The sequence below is a fragment of the Chionomys nivalis genome, chromosome 19, assembly GCF_950005125.1.
Source record: "Chionomys nivalis chromosome 19, mChiNiv1.1, whole genome shotgun sequence".
NCBI classification, from domain to species: Eukaryota; Metazoa; Chordata; class Mammalia; order Rodentia; family Cricetidae; genus Chionomys; species Chionomys nivalis.
The window spans coordinates 30,981,053-31,002,754 of record NC_080104.1 but is presented as its reverse complement, the minus strand read 5'-3'; the positions used below and the strand labels follow the sequence as shown (position 1 = coordinate 31,002,754).

At 42.5% G+C, this 21,702-nt stretch overlaps 1 protein-coding gene across 2 annotated transcripts in view; it reads left to right on the top strand.

The window, feature by feature from the left end:
* The first annotated feature begins 5,944 nt into the window (after window positions 1-5,944).
* Window positions 5,945-21,702, top strand: part of Uggt1 (UDP-glucose glycoprotein glucosyltransferase 1) — a 117,110-nt gene continuing 101,352 nt past the window's right edge. For both annotated transcript variants that reach the window (XM_057794566.1, XM_057794564.1), the window contains exons 1-3: window positions 5,945-6,161; window positions 14,035-14,170; window positions 18,857-18,939. In XM_057794566.1, the coding sequence (XP_057650549.1) occupies window positions 6,104-6,161; window positions 14,035-14,170; window positions 18,857-18,939 (277 nt within the window). In that variant the 5' untranslated portion in view covers window positions 5,945-6,103. The remainder of the gene's footprint in view (window positions 6,162-14,034; window positions 14,171-18,856; window positions 18,940-21,702) is intronic.

Sequence of the window (21,702 nt, the reverse complement as noted above, 5' to 3'; positions counted from 1 at the left end):
CTGCACTTCTGATCCTCCAGCTCCTACCTCCTGTATATTAGGATTATAGGTATGTGCCACCACAAACAGTTTTGTGGCACTGGGTATCAAAAACATGACTTCCTGTGTGCTAGGCAAGCCTCCCACCAACTGATCGACATCTCCAGTCCTGAATCTGACAACTCTTTTTTTTTTTTTTTTTTTTGGTTTTTCGAGACAGGGTTTCTCTGTGGTTTTTGGAGCCTGTCCTGGAACTAGCTCTTGTAGACCAGGCTGGTCTCGAACTCACAGAGATCTGCCTGCCTCTGCCTCCCGAGTGCTGGGATTAAAGGCGTGCCCCACCACCGCCCGGCTTGAATCTGACAACTCTTAAACTCAATCTTAGGAGAAAAGATACACACAGTCAGCTGAAGTCTTAGCTTTCTGCATGAAAAACAAGAGGCTTTCTGGGTCTGGGAGTCGATGTTCTTTTCCCCAGCAGCTCAAGAGACATTATCAAGGTATATCCTAGCTGGGTGGTGGTGGCGCACACCTTTAATCCCAGCACTTGGGAGGCAGAGGCAGGCGGATCTCTGTGAGTTCGAGGCCAACCTGGTCTACAGAGCGAGTTCCAGGATTGGCTCCATAGCTACTGGGAAACCCTGTCTCAAGAAAACAAAGAAACAAAAAAATCAAGGTATATCCTGTGTCTGCAGGCTAACTAGAGGAGAGTAGCAGCAGAATACCGCAGCAGAATGTGTCCTCGCAGTCAGAGCAGGGAGTTGTGGCGAGCTGTGCAGTGGATGCTTGCTGAGCACTGTCCTGAAGCTGGAGTCTAGTGAGTGGTGGAGATTCTCTATAAATGTACGGGGTGGGGAGGAATCAAGCAGATGCAGGAGAGAGAGGAATGGCTGGGGGGCTGGACTCTGAATGCTGGGGTCAGGAAATGTCCTTTGAAGAGACAATGTTAACAAAGGTGGGAGATAAACAGAGGGAGTGGCTGTGGCCCTGAGTGCTTAAGGAATCAGAGGCACAGAGAGCTCTGTTTATTATTGGTGTTACTGACGACAATAAACAACAAACAGCAAGGCAGCAGTTAGCACAGAGTCTGACTACTGAGCACTGAGCCCTAGATCACAGAGTTGAAGTGTGCATACTGTGAGCACTTGATTTCAAACACACACACACACACACACACACACACGAGAGAGTAAGGGCAGGAAAGATGGTTCAGTGGGTAAAGCACTAGCTGCTCAATCAAGAGCAGGTGAGTTTATATTCTTATAACTCATGAAAAAGCGGGACACAGTAGTGCACATCTTTAGTCTCAGTGCTCCTATGGAGAGATGGGTGGTGGGGACAGGAGACTCCCTAGAAACTCATAGCCAGCTAACTGGGTACACACACGATTTTAAAAAATAAAATGTCACAGTAACATTTCAAAATTACATTTAAAATTGTATCTATTTTTCTGATTATATATATATATATATGTATATGTATATATACATATATTTGGTTTTTTTGAGACAGAGTTTCTCTGCGGCTTTGGAACCTGTCCTGGCACTAACTTTGTAAACCAGGCTGGCCTCGAACTCACAGAGATCCACGTGCCTCTGCCTCCCGAGTGCTGGGATTAAAGGCATGCACCACCACCGCCCAGCCTTTTTCTGATATTTTATGTGTGTGTGCTTATATGAATTTATGCATAGCATATGTGTGTGTCCAGGAGCTGACAGAAGCCAGGAGAGAGCATCAGATTCTCTGGAACTGGAGTAATGAATGGTTATAATCTGCCAGGTCCTCTGCAAGAACGGCAAATGCTCTTGCCTGCAAAGCCATTTCTCCAGCCCCCTCATAAATACATTTAACCGGTAACTTTTTAAGTATACCTGGTGAAATAAAATGTCAAAGTGAATTCTATCTTTTTCCTTTTGCTTTGTGTGTTCGTTCATGACTGTGCAGGAGCATATACACATGTGTGTATGCATGTAGAGACCAGAGGCCAAACTTCATCATCCCTTAGGATCTACCCATCTTAGTTTTTGAGACAGGATCCCTCATTGAGACCTGAGGCTCACTAGTTAGGCTAGACTGACTGGTCTGTGAATTCCAGGGATCCTCCTGTGTCTGCCCTCTACACCAGACCTTAATATACATATCTAACACTTATTAATTCTTTGAGAATTTCAAATACATGCACAGCGTCTTCTGGTATTTATTCCTGCTCCTCCCAGACCCACCGTCTACTCCCCATCCCCATGTGCTGACTTTTGTGTTTCTCTTTTGCTTTGTTTTCTCACAACCTACTGACTTCATTCTGTGCTGTACCCATACCGTGGGACCAGTCACTAGAGCATGGTCGGCCCACTAGGATCCACACCCTTAAAGAAATAGACTCTCCCCCTCCTCCAAAGCCACCAACCGTCACCAGTTCCTCAGTTAAGGTAGGGGCCCATGATCTCCTTCCTACTCCATGCTGGGATGCTGACTGGCAACCTCACCAGTTCCTCAGTTAAGGTAGGGGCCCATGATCTCCTCCCTACTCCATGCTGGGATGCTGACTGGCAACCACAACGGCTGATGAGTTCCTGAGTCCAGAATTCCCCCACATCCAGGAGGCACTGTTTTGCTCCCCTCCTCCCCATCCCCTGACTTTATAATCTCTTGGTCCCCTCTTCCTCAACGGTCCTACAGTCTGTAGGGGTCAGGGTATGATGTACGTCGCACTCGTAACTGAGCATTACAGAACTTGTTCCCTGTACTCTGGCCAGTTGTGAGTTTCAGTATTAACCACCGTCTGCTGTAAAAGGAAACTTCTCGGACGAGGTCTGACAGCTATAGCAATCTGAGGATAGAGAGATATGAACGCAGAGGGCAGTTGGATACTATGTTTGTTTATCAAAATTAATAGCAGTAAGTTAACCTCTAGGGCCCACGAGCTCCCCAGTCATGGGTCTCAGTCAGATTCACAATATCAACATTCTATTTTCCACTGTGGAGTGAGCCTTCCGTCCAATCAGAAAGCACTTGGCTATCCCTATAACTCACGCCACTGTCGCATCCACAGCATAGCTTGTCATTCTGGTCATTACTGGAGCTCAGTCTTCACAGCTGGATGAGGCGTTGGTGGCTTTTTCCTCCCAGCAGCCTGCATACCATCTGGTACTATGAAAGCGAGTCACCAGGGAGAATCTTCTTGGTCAGCACCAATTTGGTTTCTCATGTCCTGTGGCTAAAGTGTATGGTGTTTTTAGCAACAGGTTTTCTTCCTTCCTTTCTTTCTTTCTTTCTTTCTTTCTTTCTTTCTTTCTTTCTTTCTTTCTTTCTTTCTTCCTTCCTTCCTTCCTTCCTTCCTTCCTTCCTTCCTTCCTTTCTTTCTTTCTTTCTTTCTTTCTTCTTTCTTTCAAGATTTATTTATTTATTATGTATACAGGTCAGAAGAGGGCACCAGATCCCATTACAGATGGTTGTGAGCCACCATGTGGTTGCTGGGAATTGAACTCAGGACCTCTGGAAGAACAGCCAGTGCTCCTAACTGCTGAGCCATCTCTCTCCAGCCCCATCAAGTACTTAGCATCAAGTTCTGGTGTGAAACCTGTACCTGCTTTGTTTGAGGGGGTTTTTGAGGCATTCTATAAGAAGCTTTTAATGGGTGCTTAGGATTGAACTCCAGTCCTAATAGTCGTTTGACAAACATTTTAGAGACTGGGTTATCACCCCAGAACCTCCTTGTATTTAAAAAAAAATATGTGGCTATGTGGTTGTGCAGGGTGGTTCCCACCTTTAAACCTAGCACAGAGGCTTCTCTGTGAGTTCAAGGCCAGCCAGGGCTACATAGTGAGATCCTGTCTAAGGAAATGAAGTGGCTACTAGCATACTTTAACTTGAAAGATTTATTTCTTTTATGTACGTGTGTTTTGCCTGTACGCATGTATGTGGACCATGTACATGCCTGGTGCCTGTAGAGATTAGAAGAGGCGGCCAGATCTCCTGGAACTGGAATTAAGGTGGTTATAAACCACCATGTGAGTGCTGGGAACTGAATGTGGGTCCTCTGCAAGAGCAACTGCTGCTCAGCCACCTCTGTCAGCCCCTCGAGTGTCGTAAAGGACAAAGGGGCGAGGGTATAATCAGTGGTAAAGCACATGCATTGCATGCATGAAGCCATGGATTCAATCCTCATCAGAAACTGCTATTACTAACAAGGAAAAATGAAACTGCATATGTAGCCCACACTTTACACTTGCTTGTGCATGTGTGTATGTGTGCCTCAGTGTACAACACGTGGAGTTCAGAAGACAGGACAACTTCCGGGAGTTTGTTTTTTTTTCTGCCACAGGTATCCCAACTCCAGTGCGAGAGTTGTTGGTGCCTTTGCCTGCTGAACCTTCTCATTGCCCGGGCTGACACTTAACTTCTATTGAACAGCACTGGTCATCTGGAGACCCGAGTTCTGTCACAACTCACCTTAAGTGTGGTGAGTCTTAGACTTCCAGTTTTTGTTCTACCTACAAGAGGCTCAGATATCTCTCCTGTCCTCACAGCAAAAAACAGACAATTGAAAATAAAAACCTAGGGGCTGGAGAGATGGCTCAGTGGTTAAGAGCACCGCCTGCTCTTCCAAAGGTCATGAGTTCAATTCCCAGTCAACCACATGGTGGCTCACAACCATCTGTAATGAGATCTGTGCTCTCTTCTGGCTTGCAGGCAGAGTACTGAGAATACTGTATACATAATAAATAAATAAATAAATAAGAAAATAAAAACCTATGAGAACTGATTTCAGGACAGAGCACTGCTCCCAAAACCAGAGTGGAAAGCTCAGTGCTGTGCGCTTGCTCTCTCTCGCTCTCTGTGTTGGTGTGCACGTGTGTGCACCTGGGTGTGGAAGCCAGAGGTCAACCTCAGGTATCAGTTCTCAGGACACTATCCATTTTAGTTTACTGAGTGTGTCTCACAGTCTGGAACTCACCCGTTCAGCAGCCAGCCTGGCTGGTCAGCAAGCCCCAGGGATCTGCTTGTCTCTAACTCCATAGCATATCTGGCTTATTTTGTGAGTGTGTGTGTGCACATGCACACATTCATGCACATGCTCAATCGACACTTAGTAACTGATTATTCTCCCCAGCCACTCCCTATTTATTGAGGCAGAATTCTTGAGAATTTGGAGCTGAATAATTCTGGCTAGTTTAGATAGCCACCTTGCCAGGGCAATTGGAACTCCAGTCCTTTTTTTTTCTTTTCTTTTCTTTCCCCCTCCATCCTCCTGCTCCCCCCACCTTCCCTGAACTCATCTTCAGACTTGGCAGCAGCCACTTTATCCACCGAGCCATCTCCCCAGCCCATCCCTGGGTTTTTTGTGCATTTTGGGCACTGAGCTCGGGTCTTCCAGCTTGGCAGCAAGAGTACGGACTTGTTTTTTGTGCTCTCTTCCCCGGGTGGTCTTTGGGTCTTGGGAGGTGGTGATATAGATTCTTTATTCAGGGCTGAGAGGTCAACAATCACTTATTCTCAGCACTTTTACCAATTAATCTTTGCATTAACTAATATCACACACTACGAAACAAATTTATAACTTTGTTTTTTCCTGTGAGACAGGGTCTCTCTACGTAGTCCTGGCTGGCCTTGAACTCACAAAGATGCACTTGCCTTTGCCTCCAAAGTTTAACTGCACATTGATTTAACTTGAGAGTAATAAATGATAAAAATATGAAAAACAAAGGTTGAAATACCTATCTGCCTGCACCTTTGGGCAAAACCTTGGAGATCAGTCACATAGACTAGCCTCTTCCCGGGACTTTAGAAAGAAGAGGCCGTCCGGACTGCTCGCGCGATCGACCCCGAGAGGGGCGGGGCTGGAAAAGAGGGGCGAGGTTTCGGCTGGCAATATGGCGGCCGCGGGACGCTCTGGCAAACTCCAGCCCGCACTCTATAGCGGAAGTTGTCCTGCTTTCGCCTCAAGGAAGCGGAAGTGCAGGGGTGGCTGGCAACTGGGTTGCTGCTTTGAGAAACCGGCTTGTGAGCAGCGGCGGGAAAGGCGCGTGTCGGCTTCTCACTGGCGCAGCCTCCACAGAGCTCGCCGCTGTCCCGCCCTACCCGGGCATCGTTGCTGACACCGGAGTGGACGAAGTGCGGTCCGGGCATGGGCAGCGGGGGGGATGCGAACGCCTCGGCTGCCTCGGCTGCTCGCCGGGTGACAGGTACCTCGGGTGGCGTGGGGAGGCCTCGGAAACAGGAGAGGGGCCAGAACGGGAGGCGACCGTAAGTTCGAGTCACCTTGGTCTACCCCGACTCGGTTTCTCCTCCAGTGTTCTCTCTGCGAGCGCCTCAAGTTGTCCCCAGCGGTCTTAGGTTCAATGCGTGAGTCGGCGGGCTCTCTCCAGCCGTCCTGACTCCGTTTGAGGTGTTAGGAGGAGGAAGTGCCCCCCAGGAATTTAGACCAAACCTGACACTAAGTAGGTTGAGAACCAGCACTTCGGCATGTCTCTGGAGAACGAGTTGGTGTTTTTATAGGTTTCTGTTTTCCCTAAATGAAAACGGGTTAACCTCTTGGTTATCGTGTGTAAGATCTCTTGGAATAAAATTGGACGATCCGCTTCACTAATAAACCTGTGACCTGCAGAAGATACGCTTGCATCTCCAGTACGTTAAGGACATAAGCTCTTTTCATTGCTTGTCAGAACTCTCTCGTTGTGCATTTGTTGCCAGGTTCGAGAAGGGGAATGTTTTGCTTGTTCTGAGACCTGGGATCTGACCCTTAACCGTGCCTTGAAAACATCTGTGCACGTGCAAGCCTATTTTAGTATAAAGTGCTTTCTTTCCTAGAAATATCTTGTACACAGGCAAATGCACGAAGACATATTTTTATTTGTTGCTCCCCCCTCTCCCTTTGGAGATAGAATCTCAGGTAACCCAGAGTAGCTTTGGGACTTGAGGTTAGGCGGCCATCACCGGGCTTGCTTGAAGACATTTTAAAGAGCTAGTTAAAACTATTGTACCAGATTGGAGCAGATTGGAGCCTTTTCACTTGGCTTGCTTCGCTTTTGGTAAACTGAGCTGAAACTTTTCTTTTTTAAATTAATTTTTTTTTATTTATGTAGTTTTTGTCCCTGTGTGTGCAGGACAACTTTGTGGAGTTCGTTCTCACCACTCACCTCTGTTGTGGGTTTCAGGGATCAAACTCAGGTCACCAGGCTTGCATGACAAGAGCCTTTACCCACTGAGCCATCTTGGTAGAACTTCCTTTTAGAGAGAGAGAGACAGAGAGAGACAGAGTAAGAGAGTTTGTCATGGTGAGCATGTGGACACTGAGTCTGGGGATTGAACTCAGGTCACCAGGCTGGCATGACAAGAGCCTTTACCCACTGAGCCATCTTGGTAGAACATCCTTTTAGAGAGAGACAGAGATAGAGACAGAGTAAGACAGGTTGTCATGGTGAGCGTGTGGACACTGAGTCTGGGAATTGAACTCAGGTCATCAGGCTTGTATAGCAAGTGCCTTTACCCATTGAGCCATCTCCCTGGCCTAAAACTTTATTAAGGGAAGTAAACAGCACTCTGTATAGTAGCAGGAGTCTTAGTGCACCTTTAACTAGGTGGGAATGAATGGAGCTGTGGAGATTTTTCAGTTAGAGCGTCTTTGTAAGGATCTCCTCATTCTCATTCAGATGAATAGTAACTGTTTGGAGTTGAAACCAAGTTTATGTCAGCCACAGCAGATGGTTATTAGGTGTAAATTTGTCAAGTTAATTTCTTTGCAGTTGGATTGGATGCTTCCTTATTTTTCTTTGCTGCTATTGAACATGTTGAAATTCAGTTGGTAGACTTGCAGTTTGCAGATTTTTTTTTGCCTTTTTTTTCTTTTGTAAAGAGTTTGCTAACTCTTCTTCAGTTTAAAACTACTGAAGCAAGTAGCTAGGCCTGTGGTGGTGCTTTCCTGTAATCCCAGCACTTGAGAGGGGCAGTAGGATCTGGAATTCAGGTCATCCTCAGCCATGTAGATCTTAAGAATGACTCACCGTCCTGCTCTGTACACCTGTTATACAGTCTTTATATTGTACTGTGGATCATCAAGCAAACGTTTGTTTAAGTGCTCCGGGAGCTTCCAGATGGTTATAGTAGACTAGGGCCTATAACTTTTTAGACTGTTGGCTGTTTGTCCATCATGCTTCCAGCGTTGCTTCTTCTGTTGCTGTCTTCGTAATACTCAGCACTGTAAGCAACATATAAGGACCATTAAGGTCAGAATGCTAGTGGAGCTTATAAAATGAAAGTATCTTCAAACAAATGAGTACTTCAGTGAAGTTCTTAGCTGTTTGCTTCTCCAGACACATCTTCCCTCTGGTATCACTTATGAGGTCAAGTGTGGGGTCAGGTTGACAAAGCTACTCTTTAATGTATAACTTTTTTTTTTTTTTTTTTTTTTTTTTGGTTTTTTCGAGACAGGGTTTCTCTGTGGTTTTGGAGCCTGTCCTGGAACTAGCTCTTGTAGACCAGGCTGGTCTCGAACTCACAGAGATCCGCCTGCCTCTGCCTCCCGAGTGCTGGGATTAAAGGCGTGCGCCACCACCGCCTGGCTTTAATGTATAACTTTTATCTTGTTCCCATTTCCAGTGGTGCCATACTTCATAAGGATATATCATTTCTCTGTAAAAGAAGGGAGGGCAGGAGCGGTGATGGTAGCAATTAAGATCATTTACTGTTCTGGCAGGGGACCTGAGTCCTGCCCTCTGCACCCACAACAGACAGCTTACAACCCCCTGTAATGTAGTTCCGGGAGATCCGATGCTCTCTGGTACTTGGGCACCTGTGCACACATGGTGTATATAAATGAGCTCAGTCTCATATATATACGTGTAAGTAAAAATAAGAAATACATCTTTAAAATATTAAAAATAGTGCAAGAGTACCTCTGTATATGTAGCCTCTCACTTTTATCCTTTATTTTATTTTATTTTTTTAAACAAAGAAAACTATCTTTTTTCATTTTACATACCAATCCCAGTTCCCACTCCCTCCCCTCTTCCCATTCCCTCCAGCTTTCCTCCTCTTATCCTCCTTACAATCTTGTTGGTTTCCCATTTTGCTTTTCTTGTGTGTTTGGGAGGTACATTCACCAGGGTGTGGAGCTCTGAGGTCACTTTTGAGATTCTTCCTCAGGGGACTGGAGAGATGTCTCAGTGGTTAAGAACACTGACTGCTCTTCCAGAAGACCCGTCTCTGATTTCCAGCACCCACATGGTGGCTCACAATCATCTATAACTTCAGTTCTGGGGGCTCTGACACCCTCTTTTGGCCTCCTCAGGCACCAGGCACAAATGGTACACATACAGGCAGGCAGGCAGGCAGGCAAAGTACCAATACACATAAAAAATTAAATCTTTAAAATAAAAAAAAAATTCTTGGAAATAAAAATGAACAGATATATAAAAGAATCTTCCTTAGTTCTGCTCTACTTTATTGAATTACCTTGTTTGTATGTTTTTCGAAACAGGGTTACACTATGTAACCCTGGCTGTCCTGAAACTCATTCTGTTGACCAGTGTGGCCTTGAACTCAGAGATCCTCCTGCCTCTGCTTCTGAGTACTGGGATTAAAGACGTGTACGAGCATCACCTGACTTTAATTACTTTAAAAAAAATGTTTTTAAGGAGGATCCTAAGAGGGACGCATGGATCACCCTAGGAAGGGGAAATAGATAAGTTCTCCTGGGTAACTGGGGGCAGGGAAGGGGTAGAAGGGAGGGAATGGGGGATGATTGAGTTGGGGGAGGGACGGAGAGGAGGAACAATGAAAGAGATACTTTGATTGAGGGAGCCATCATTAGGGAGAAACCTGGTGCTAGGGAAATTCCCAGGAACCCACAAGGATGGCCCCAGCAAAGATTCCTAGCAGTAGTGGAGAGGGTGCCTGAACTGGCCTTGTAATCAGATTGGTGACTAGCCTAATTGTCATCATAAAACCTCCATCTAGTAACTGAGGGAAGCAGGTGCAGAGATCCTTAGGCAAGCCCTGGACAGAACTGTGGGACTCCAGTTGAAGAGAAGGAAGAGGGATTATATAAGCAAGGATGGGTCAAGATCATGCCGGGGAAACCCACAGAGACTGCTGACCTGTGGGAGCTCCTGGACTCTGGACTGTGAGAGCTAGGGAGCCTGCAAGGGACGGACCTAGGCCCTCTGCATGCGGATGACAATTGTTTGGTTTGTTCTGCTTGTGGGGCCCCTGGCAGTGGGACCAGGATCTATCCCTGGTGCATGAACTGCCTTTTTGGAGCCCATTCCCTGTAGTGGGATGCCCTGCTCAGCCTTGATGCAGGAATGGAGGCTTGGTCCTGCCTCAATGTGATATACCAGACATTTTTGACTCCCCATGAGAGGCCTTACCCTTTCTGAAGAGTGAATGGAGGATGGGGTGAGGGAGAGGTGGGGGGAAGTAGGATGAGGAGAGGGAGGGGGAACTTGGTTGGTATGTAAAATTAATAAAAAATTTAAAAAAAGAAAATGGTAAAAAAATGTTTTTGAGATAGGGTCTTACTATGTATCTTGCTGGCCTGGAACTCACCATGTAGATCAGGCTATCTTTATACTTACAGAGATCTGTCTGTCTCCGCCTCCTGAGTGTGTAACCAGGGTGACAGCTGATTTCAAAGGAAAAGTAGCCACTTTATTCTTTTGGGATGGGAGAGGCCTGAAGACTGGAAGTCTGCTCTGTTGATGCTGGATTGGGTATTTTGTAGGGCCCCTCGGTCCTCTTCTTTCTCCTCTTGGTCCTCCTTAGATACCTGCTTCCATGCTTTACAACTGTTTCCCCTTGAAACGCCTTCCAGAAACAAGAAGCCACCATTTTAGGAGCTTTCCTTCGCTTTCCCTGCATATGTATATTACTGTAACTCCTCTTCAAGTGCCGCTGTGAACTAGCCATTTGGCCCTGACCTCTGTAAATCATATTGAATCTTGGTGTCACACCCCATTCTCTGTTGTTTTCTCGTTCCTTTTTCTTTTTCCTCCCATGGTAGGGTTTCTCTATAACTTTGGAGCCAGTCCTGGAACTCACTCTGTAGATCAGGCTGGCCTCGAACTCAACCTGTTACGTGTATGCCAGCACCAGCCTCTCTTTCTCAGTGTTGCTCCATAGTATACTTTGAGATTGTGCATTCTTTCCTTTTTTTGAAAAATATATTTGTTTTCTTTTTTTTCTAAGACAGGGTTTCTCTTTAATAACCCTGGCTGTCCTAGAAAACTCTATGTAGACCAGGCTGGCCGCTGCCTCCTGACTGTGGCAACACCACTTGGCTCTGTTTCTCTTTAAAAAACAAACAAGCGAATCCCCTCCCCCCAAACAAGAAACTTTTACCCCAACATGCAAAACATCCTGAAAATAGAAACCAAAATGAACAAGCAAAAGACCCATAAGACAAAAAAAATGCTCAAATAAAGCAACTTGAGACAAAAATATTGAGGGTTTTGTGTGTGTGTGTGTGTGTGTGTGTGTGTTGACTTTACTGCTGGGCATGGGGCCTATCCTGAGGTTGTTAATGTACTCAGGCAGACTTAAGGCTCCATTTTTACTTTGCAAGTGGGTGTCTGTTGCAGGTAGCTTCTTGCTTGGACATGGGAGCCCATGTCTACTTCCTCCTTTCAGTGCTGGAACACAGTCCCATGCAGGCCATGTGTGTGCTGCCGTTGTCTCTGAGTTCATATGTACAGCAGTCCAGTTGTGTCTGGAGGATACTGTTTTCCTGAAGTCAGTCACTACCTCTCACTCTTAGAATCTTTCTGCCTAACTCCCTGAGTTTTCTTAAGACATGGATTCTGGAACAACACATATCCACCTGCCTCATTGTACTGGCCAACACAAGTTGCCTGGGCAAACTAAAGTCAAGGGCAAACAAGGATGCTCCCCACCCTGTGAGTGGGAGGGCAAGTTCTCAAGACAGAGGAAGGGGATAAGATGAGGCTAGAGCTAGTAAAGCCCCTGCTTCAGTTTTTCATCCCTGGAGACTTGCTTGATGGAGCCTACTTCCTCTGCTTTCCCCTGTGGATGGGGGAGGCACAGAATCCTTCATTCTGAGCCCTGAGGAGACAATCTGATGAAGACATCCCATTTAGGGCTTAGTCCTTTATTTACACATGGAATGTTCAAGTTTTTGTTGTTTGGTTTGTGTATTTGTAGAGAAGTTGGCAGTGCTTCTAAAAGATACTTTTCTATTTCTATAATTTATTTTGTTTCAATTATTTTTCAGTCTTTATGCATTGTGTAAAGTAGGCTCTTAGCATAAATGGTATCAGTAAAAATGTAGATCCTGATCGGCTCACTCAATATCTTTTATGTCCATCTCATTAATAGATTTTATAACCAGTATCAAGGAATGGGTGTGACCAGGATGAGCCTGCCAGAGCCTGACGTTTAGAAGCACAATGTATGGTGCTTCCCATCTTCTCATTCTCATGTGTCCCATCCAAAGTTAGATGCTGATTTTTGTTTTCTTCAATTTAGAAGAGATTTCATGTTGCTCAGGCTAACCTTAATTCTAATCCTAATTTCACCTCCTCTTCCTGTGTAGCTAAGGGTATATATAGACTTGAGTCACTTGGCCTGGCTTTTCCTTTTCTTCTGTGGCCCTGTGGTGGAATGGGCATCATGCTGTGCTAGGCAAGTGTTCTAGACTGAAGGTGCTGACCTGTCTATAGCTCGGTGGAGAAGGTGTGTGTCTGATTAAGGAAGTTCTGTTGGTAAATTTCTAGCATGAGAACTGAGGTCAATCAAGACCTGAAGGGGATTTCTGCAGGGGTTGGGATGCTGTCTCTGAGAATGTCAGTTTGCTTGGAGAGGCTGCTGATGGGAGTAAGGCAGCTCTGTACTGCTTTCTGGGAACTTGGATTCCCTACTTTATAGATGGGAGCAGTTGGCGTGAAACGTTACTGATGTCTTTGCCCATTGTAGATCCAGTCTTTGAGTTCATTACTTTTGAAACCATTACATATATCCTAGAGCTAACAAGATGAAGAGCCGTAAACTGGGTGGCTTCCAACCATAGATTTCATTGTCTTCTAGTTTTTAAGCTACAGTCCTCAGTTGAAGTGTGGCTGCAACATATTTCCTCCAAATCTACAAGGAGGAGGGACTTTTGCTTGCCTAATCAGTCTCTAGTAGCATCAGACCCGCAGATACTGCTTGATATAGTTGCAGTGTTTACTTCTCTCTTCACAGGTCCTTTCTCTGGGTCTGTTTATCCCTCTCCCTTCCTTAACTCTGGTCTCACTGGATTACTGTACCAATGACCAGAATTTTATCACCTTGTCTCCAAGTCAGTTCCTATTCTGAGGCAGAGGGATTATTATTGCAACATACCCCACCCCTTTTTTTGTAGATTAGGATTCAGTCTATAGCACCACTAGTCATTCATATTTCTTCTGTCTTAGCTTTGTTTATCCTCATACTTTATGAATGGAATTGGCATCCCTGTAGGAAAGATTGTCGCCAGCTTTCACTCCCTAGCTCTCCTTGTTCCAGGTACTCAGCATTGCCTTTTGGACCATCAAGGTGTTAAGTGCTGTCTATTTCAGAAGCATTTGATTTCTATACCTGTAGTGGCATTTCAATTGTATTTTAATAAATAAAGACTGCCTGAAGATCTGAGAGTAAAACAGTCCCACTGGCCAGCTTTACAGACCAGGTTATGGTAACATGAACCTTTAATCTCAGTAGCCAAAATGACACGCACCCTTAATCCCAGTAGCCACACTAGTTGCCATAGAAATCAGGTGGTGTCCGCCTTTAATCCCAGCCCTAGTGAGGAATATAAGATGGGGGAAGACAGCTCTCAGACATAGTTCATTCTGAGATTCTGGGAGGCAGAATCGCCATTTCAGACTGAGGTCAAGGTAAGAGCCAGTGACTGACTGTTTCGCTTTTTGGATCTTCAGGTTGAACCCCAATTTCTGACTCTTGAGCTTTTATTAATCGTGCTTCATGTACCTTCATTCTTACTTTGTGTCCCTAAGTATTAGTGTTGTTTTGTGCTTCCTTGTGAAATTTTAACATTACTTTCTCTTCTTTTTCCCTTTGTAGAGCTTTGTTACAACATGGGACTTATAATTACACTGGCTTCCCTGTGCCTGTTTTCCTTAGCAGAGACCAGTTCCAAAGCCATTACAACCTCTCTGACCACAAAGTGGTTTTCTCCTCCACTGCTATTGGAAGCCAGGTAAGGAGATGTTCTCTTCTGTATTCTGGAATATTATAAACTTGGGGTCTGGTAGTAAATGGATACTCAGTAGTGAGCTTGTACTTTTCATTTGCACATGTTAAGCTCTGTACCATGTAAGGGCTCTGAGGACACAGACTCTGTCTGCAGCTGCACAGGACTGAGCCATAGGCAGGTTTAGGAACACTGCTCATAAGAACAAGACTCTAGGGTAAGAGAATGGGGGGTGGAGGAGGAGAAAGGAGCTGCAGAAGCCACGCGTTTACTTGTTTTGTTTTTTTTTTCTTTTCTTTGAGACAGGGTTTCTCTGTAGTTTTGGAGCCTACCCGGAACTAGCTCTTGTAGACTAGGCTGGTTCGAACTACAGAGATCCTCCTGCCTCTGCCTCCCAAGTGCTGGGATTAAAGGTGTGCACCACTACCACCCAGCTTGGGTTTACTTGTTTTAAGATGGTCCTGTTCTACATTGGAGTCTCCCAAATCTGGGTACTTTCTTAAATTTGGAAGTTCTTCTTCTTATTTTTACTTATTTTTGTAGTAAGTTAGATCTTACTAATCTCTACTAACATCTATACACATTAACTTTTTTTTTGTACCACCTAGTATCCCCTTGTGTCACTGTATTGGTCCTCGGCACTACATAAACCGTTAGGGAGAGAGCACATGTCTGTAATCTCAGCATTTGAGAGGCAGGAGGATCAGGAGTTCAGGGTCATGCTTTGGTATATAGAGAACTCAAAATCAGTCTGGGATACATGAGACAGTGATATAAAAGAGTTATCTTAGAGCTGGGAACGGTGAGGTATCTGTAGCACCAGCTGCCCGGACAGAAAGATGGAAAGTTATCCGGACACTATCTGAAAACATCACCATCATCCAGCAACAAGAACAATAAAAGATGGGGAGTATAACTCAGTGTTAGAACGATTGCTCCCCAGGCGTGAAGCTAGGTTTAGTCCTCAGTGCCGCCCCTGCCTCCTCCTCCATAAATCATCATAGCCTAGCATGATGGTATTTACATGTAAATCCAGCACATGGAGGGGTTAAGGTAGGAGAACTGTGTATTTGAGGTCATACTGGGCTACATAATGATTCTGTATCATAAACAATCAGGCCATACTTGAATTATATAAAATAATTAAGTCTTAAAGTGATAAAATACACAATAAATTATTTTTTTAAATAATCGTTTTTGTTGTTTTGTTTTAAAGACAGGGTCTTATGTATCCTGGACTTGCCTCCACTTACTATGTAGCCAAGTGTGACCTTGAACTTCTGGTCTTGCTTCCCCGTACTCAGTGTTGGATTATAGCCATGTGCTATTGTGCCTAGTTTGTATGATATTGGGGATAATGAACCCAGGATTTCATGCATGCTAGGCAAGCACTCTTAACACTGGAGTTGCATCTCCAATCCCTAGAAGATTTTTGTGGTACATATCCACGGAATTGAGAAAGTGTGTCTAATACTGTCAGCTCTAATTCCTCAATCTTTGTTCCCTTTCTTTGATCACAGTTGAGTGTATAGACTATGATGTTTGTATCATTAACTTCCTCATCACAAACATCTCCCTGCTTCATGTGTCTCTGACAATTTGCCACTTTGAGTCGTTAACTTTTAGTCTCTTCTCCGGTAGGTATTTGCAAACAGGCAGTCAAGGCAATAGGCCTTGTAGGCAACTCCAAAAGAAGCCTGTTTATTTGTATTTGTATCACTCTGCAATTACCTCTAGGGCAGTGGTTCTCGACCTCATTCTCTTCAGGGGAGACCATTGGAAAACAGCTATTTATGTTACAATTCATAACAGTAACACAACTGGTAGTGAAAATAGTTGTATGGTTGGAGGTCACTACAACATGAGGAACTGTATTAAAGGGTCACAGCATCAGGAAGGTTGAGAACCACTGTTCTGGAGCTAGCTGAGGCCACCATTCTTCCCTCCTGTCTGTGATGATGGACACTGTCTCTGTGGATGTGGGTAAAGAGCTCTGTGTACCAGGCACGTAGCTGTTACAGACCTTGTTTTCCCTGCATCTAGCCCTAAGGGACTGAAAACATTCCTGTGTCTATTTTTAGATTGTGCCTGATGATTATGAAGGGATTTTTAGCTTTGTGATTGCCCGTGAAGTAATATATGTAAATCTATATCTATAATTATAGATATATATTTAACTCAAGTAAAAGTCTTGAATGTTTTGAGCAGATATAGTTACTAATAGAAGTAGATATTAAAATGACCAAGGGATATGGAATGATAGTTATAAATCAAATCTACTTGACTTTAAATATTAACTTATAGACTAAGGAAATAAGATTACCACTAGATTTGCAGATTCTGGAGGAAAATCGGGTTGCTTGTAGGGAGACACACACGCACACACACTCTTTCTCTCACTATGTGTATAAGCCTTGTATACACACAGGGCTGGACAGATGACTCAGAGGTTAAGAGCACTGACTGTTCTTCCAGAGGTCCTGAGTTCAATTTCCAGCAACCACATGGTGGCTCATAGCCATCTATAATGAGATCTGGTGCCCTCTTCTGGCATGCAAGCATACATGGAAGGAATGTTGTATACATAATAAATAAATAAACTTTTTTTTTAAAAAAAGAGATATACACACATACAGAGAGAGAGAGAGAGAGAGAGTCTTGCTATGTAGAGATTAGGCTAACCTCTAACTTGTGATCCTCCTGCCTCTGCCTCCCAATAATAATTATTGGGATTATAGGCATGAGCCACCAAGCCCAGCTAGCTCCCTTTTTATTTTTTTCATAGATGAAAAACTTTAGCAACTTCATAGCAGCTTCCTAATTTGGAAAGTGGTTGTAATTGAGTGTGGCTGTGGGGACTTACACTTGAGTGAGTATGCCAAGTGCATTGTCAGACAACGGACTAAGTATTCCTTTCTTATTCGTCTAGTCCTGTGTAAGACTTAGCTCATCGCCACAGTAATAATAGAATCGTAGAATATGGCTACCACATTTGTACTATCTGTTATACATTTAGCTGATCTTAAGTTTTGTTTTTTTCTTTGTTTTCTGGAGATGAACTTTGTATTATGACTTTTAAAAAGTATTTATCAATGAAAAAATGGTATGCTTCTGTACACATGACTCATTTTAACAATGATTGGGGCTGTAAGTAGGTGCTTCTCCAGGTTGTTGGAGACCCAGCGCCAAAGAGCAGGAAACCAGTGTGAGTGCAGTAACTGGTGTCATCCTCTTCCCTAACTGAAATCCACAGATGCTTTACTCACTGGCATAGGAACACAAAGCTAAAAAGCCTAGCAGAACATCTACAAAGCCAAGTTAGTTATACCTCACAAAAGATGGCAACGTTCCTTGAATAATAGTCTTCTATTATTCTCTCTTCTGCTGGGTTATTTCAGTGGATTTAGTTGTTTTCTTATGACTACTACAATCTTAGATCTCTGATTAGGATAAAAATACGTGTCATGAAAATTGTTTATGCTTATGTGAAAAGTATATTTAGCCCTAGTGAGTCCTTGTTTTTTTCTCCCACTGGTGAGTATATCATCTTCCCTTGAATTCGTGGATTTGTTCATTTGCATAGCATGCCATCCTAGCCCCTGTTTCTATAGAGTGTAAGCTACTCTAAAGTGAGTCTGGTCAGTGTTTATATTAGTTGCTAGACAGCCTAGAAAAATAAGACTCATGAAGGCACTAAATCTACTACATTAATAATAGTGGATAATTTTTGAAACCTATTTTTAGAGAAGCTGCGTTACCCGAAATTGTTTCTTATTTTCCCATATCTCTGTGTTTAGCTGTGGAGTAGAGTGAGAGTTGTACACCCCAGTGTTGGCAAGTAATGGGCAAGTCTTCCTTTGGCTAGGTAAGCTGAGATCTAGCTCTGTAGTTTGCTTTAAGACAGTGAGAGATAACTACCACATTAGCACTTAGCTTCAAGTGATGATCACCAGTTTACATGAATCATTTATTCGGTCATTAAATGCATTTTGTTTCAGGAGCTTTAGACTTGAGTGAAGGAAATTCAGAAAGACCATTGTTTTAGGATAATAGTGTAAAGCTAAAAGGGATGTTAGTTCTTAGATTTGACTTGTTAGATGTGTACTAATTTTAAGCTAAGAAAATTGGTGATCTTGAAAATTTGTTTCTTTAGATGTTAAAAGATATGCCTTTATTCAAGAAAATTTTTAGGATTCATGTTTACTGTGGGAGAACCTTAAGCTAAACGTGTTTGCTCTTTGTAGGATCTTTCAGAAAGGATGTGGGCAGAACTATCACTAGAGTGGCCATTTCCTAATTCTGCTTTCACTGCTGATGAGTTCTGCTAATGGGTTTCATAAGTCATTTATATATTAGGGCTTCCCTATTATTATAACATTTTTATTGTTCTAGGTTTTTAAAGAAATAACCAAGTGAACAAGTTATTAAGCTGTTATTAATAGCTACTATGAAATAATAAAGCTTAATTTTCATTAAGAAAATATACATTATACATAAAGATATATAATATATACATATGTTTATGTATATATGTATATATAAATAAAATAAATATATGTATATATATAAATAAAATAAAAACCAAACTATAGGCATTTGGGAATGTAAATCCCCTTTTATTCTCCCTAGTAATATAGCTTGTAATGGAAGATTTTATTGTCTCATTGCTGATATCTCCCACTTTTCTCCCAGTGAGTTCTTAGCAGAAGACAGTCAAGAAAAATTTTGGAGTTTTGTAGAAGCCAGTCAAAATATTGGATCATCTGATCATCACGGTAAAATTGAAGCAAATATTTGTTTGACTTTGTGGTCTGGGAAAATGTTAGAAAAAAATGGTCTCCTTTGTATAGTATATGTAACATGGCAGTTAATGGAAAATATTATTTTCTTTACTGACTAGAGTTGTCATGGTAGGAAGATTGAACCCAGTGCATGGGAAACTTACACTATGCCACTGAGCTAGTCCCAAACCCCTACTGACTTATACCAATACATTTTTATTTCCCTTTGCAAGAAATGACGTCTTACAAAGGCTGATTTAAAACAGTCCTACTGGTTCAGCCTCTTGAATAATTGGGGCTGTTGGCAGACATCACTGTGTGTAACCACAAATCATTATTTTTGTGTATATGCAGTTTGTAACTTTGACTGCAGATAATGCCTTTCTTCCCATTGCTTTTGCTTTGTTGTGCTCTTTTGTTAATGTGCTTTGGCACTACTTAGCAAAAGTGCATTTTATCTTAGATCATTTAGTATTAACTTTATCTGTCTGATTCATTCTCTTTTGTTGTGAACTAATTACACTTTGTGTTACGTGTGTCATCATTAACCTAGTGCTACCTAGTATGTTTTCCATTGTGCCTGCTGACTGTGCCTGCTAACCACTGACTACTTGACTGTCAAGATGTCAAATTAAGATATATATATATATAAAGATAATATATATATAAATTAAGATATATCTATCTATCTTTTTTAAAAGATGTATCTTGTATCGCTCAGTTTTAGTTTATGGATGGTGTGCTTTCTTGAACATTTTCTAACATAAAAGATGTAATTTAGGTTGCAGGCGTTGCTAGTCAAAGATACTAATAGGGAAGTATAGTGATGTTCTGGTGAGAGATGAACCACATACATGAGAGTGGTGTCATAGGATGTCACCCAGTGACCTTAGTTGTCTTATTTGTGTAAGTATATTTTATTGATTTACATAGGGACAAAGTCACCCAATAGTGTATTGCTCTGAACATATTCTCCCTCAGTGACATATGACAGTTATTAAAATGTTGAACATTAAGCTTAGACAAGTGTCAGTTATTACTGGCATAGAAATGGTTGGAAATTGACTATTATTAAGTTAAACCTATTCAGTTACTTTTAAACTTTTGTTAAAATAGCATTTTAATAGTCATCTGAATCTTGTGTTGGAAATGCATGCAGATTTTGAGCAAGCATCTATAAGTTTTAGTCATGTGAGTTAGAGTGAAGTAGAATTGTTTATGACAAATTATCTCACAGAGTTGGAGACATGGCTCAGTGGTTAAGAGTGTGGATGATTTTCAGATGACCCGAGTTCGATTCCCAGCTCCCATATCCAGCAGTTCACAACTGCCTGTAGCTCCAGCTCCAAGGGGACCTGATGCCTCTGGCTCTGAGGGCAGTCATGTGTATGTACCAACACACAGGCAGACAAACAATTAAAAATAATAAGATAAGTCTTAAAGAATTTTATGATTTCATGTAATGAATTTATTAATAAGGGTTTTAGCTGAAACTTCAAGTCTTAACATTTAAAATGAAATTTCAATAAAAACAATACATATTCTTGGTTAATGTTACAGGAATGTGAATTCTTAGAAGTGATTATAAAAACATGCTAAATAGTATTCATAGGTCTGCCATCTAAAGATTGACATTATTAATTTCTGGGACCATTTGAGGTATTTCTTTCTGTTTTTTTCCATGTAAGATAATGCTAATGTGATATGGAACCTTTTATATTCTGCTTTTAAAAATGTAAATATTGAGACTAGGGAAATAACTCAGTGGATAAAGCACTTAATGTGCAAGCAGGAGGATCAGCATCAGATCCCAGAACCATACACAAGCTAAGCAGATGTGCTAGTCACCTGCCCTCTTAGCACTCAGGAGGCAGAGAAAGGGTGTACCTGGACCAAGCTGGCTGGTAGGTTAGCTGCAGTCGGCAAGCTCTGGGCTCAGTGAGAAAGATCAAGGAAGACGTTTGGTATAAATTTTGGGGCTGCATACATATATAGGCATGTTCATGTTCATTTGACACAAGTGTGTTCATACACATATATCTGTATATACCACACTCACACATGCCAAAGTTAATATTTTTTCTATTGAAGATTTTATTTTTTGAATAACTCCTGTAACTCATACTGTAGTCAAAGCTAAATAAAAAGTTGGATACTCATTCTTGTCTCTGTTTCTTGTATTTTCTGCTTGCTTTTAAAAGCCATTTAACATTTATTCTGTAGTGTTTTTTTTTTGTTGTTTGTTTTTTTTGTTTTTTGACAGCACACACACATACCAGTCTGGCAAAAATGACTGCTGGCTATGTAACAAGTTTTGTACATTTGCTTTTCCTTTACTGGAAGGGTTTGATGGTAGCACACAGATGTCTTTTCCTTCTAAATAATTTTGCCTAGCTAGCTTTTTTGTTTAAATACTTATCATCAAATTTTATGATACTATCAATGTCCTTTAATATTTTGTTGCATTCCTTAGTGCTTTACTTAGTTATTTTAGTAGAGAGCACGTCTAGGATCTGAAAGTACAAAGATAGAAGCCATTGCCTCTGTCTATGGGTGCCCAGAGTCAGTGAATAAGTACTTTAGTAAATGATGTGGTAGACAGATATTCTTGGACCTCAGCAGTGATGTAACTGGTCTCTAGAAGAGTAGTGTAAAGATGAAGTCTACTTTACTGAGTGAATGATTTCATAGCTGAATTCCTCCAGGAGCAAGCCATCCACAGAGTAGGAAAGTAGCCGTCCAGGCAAGCAGAGTGGT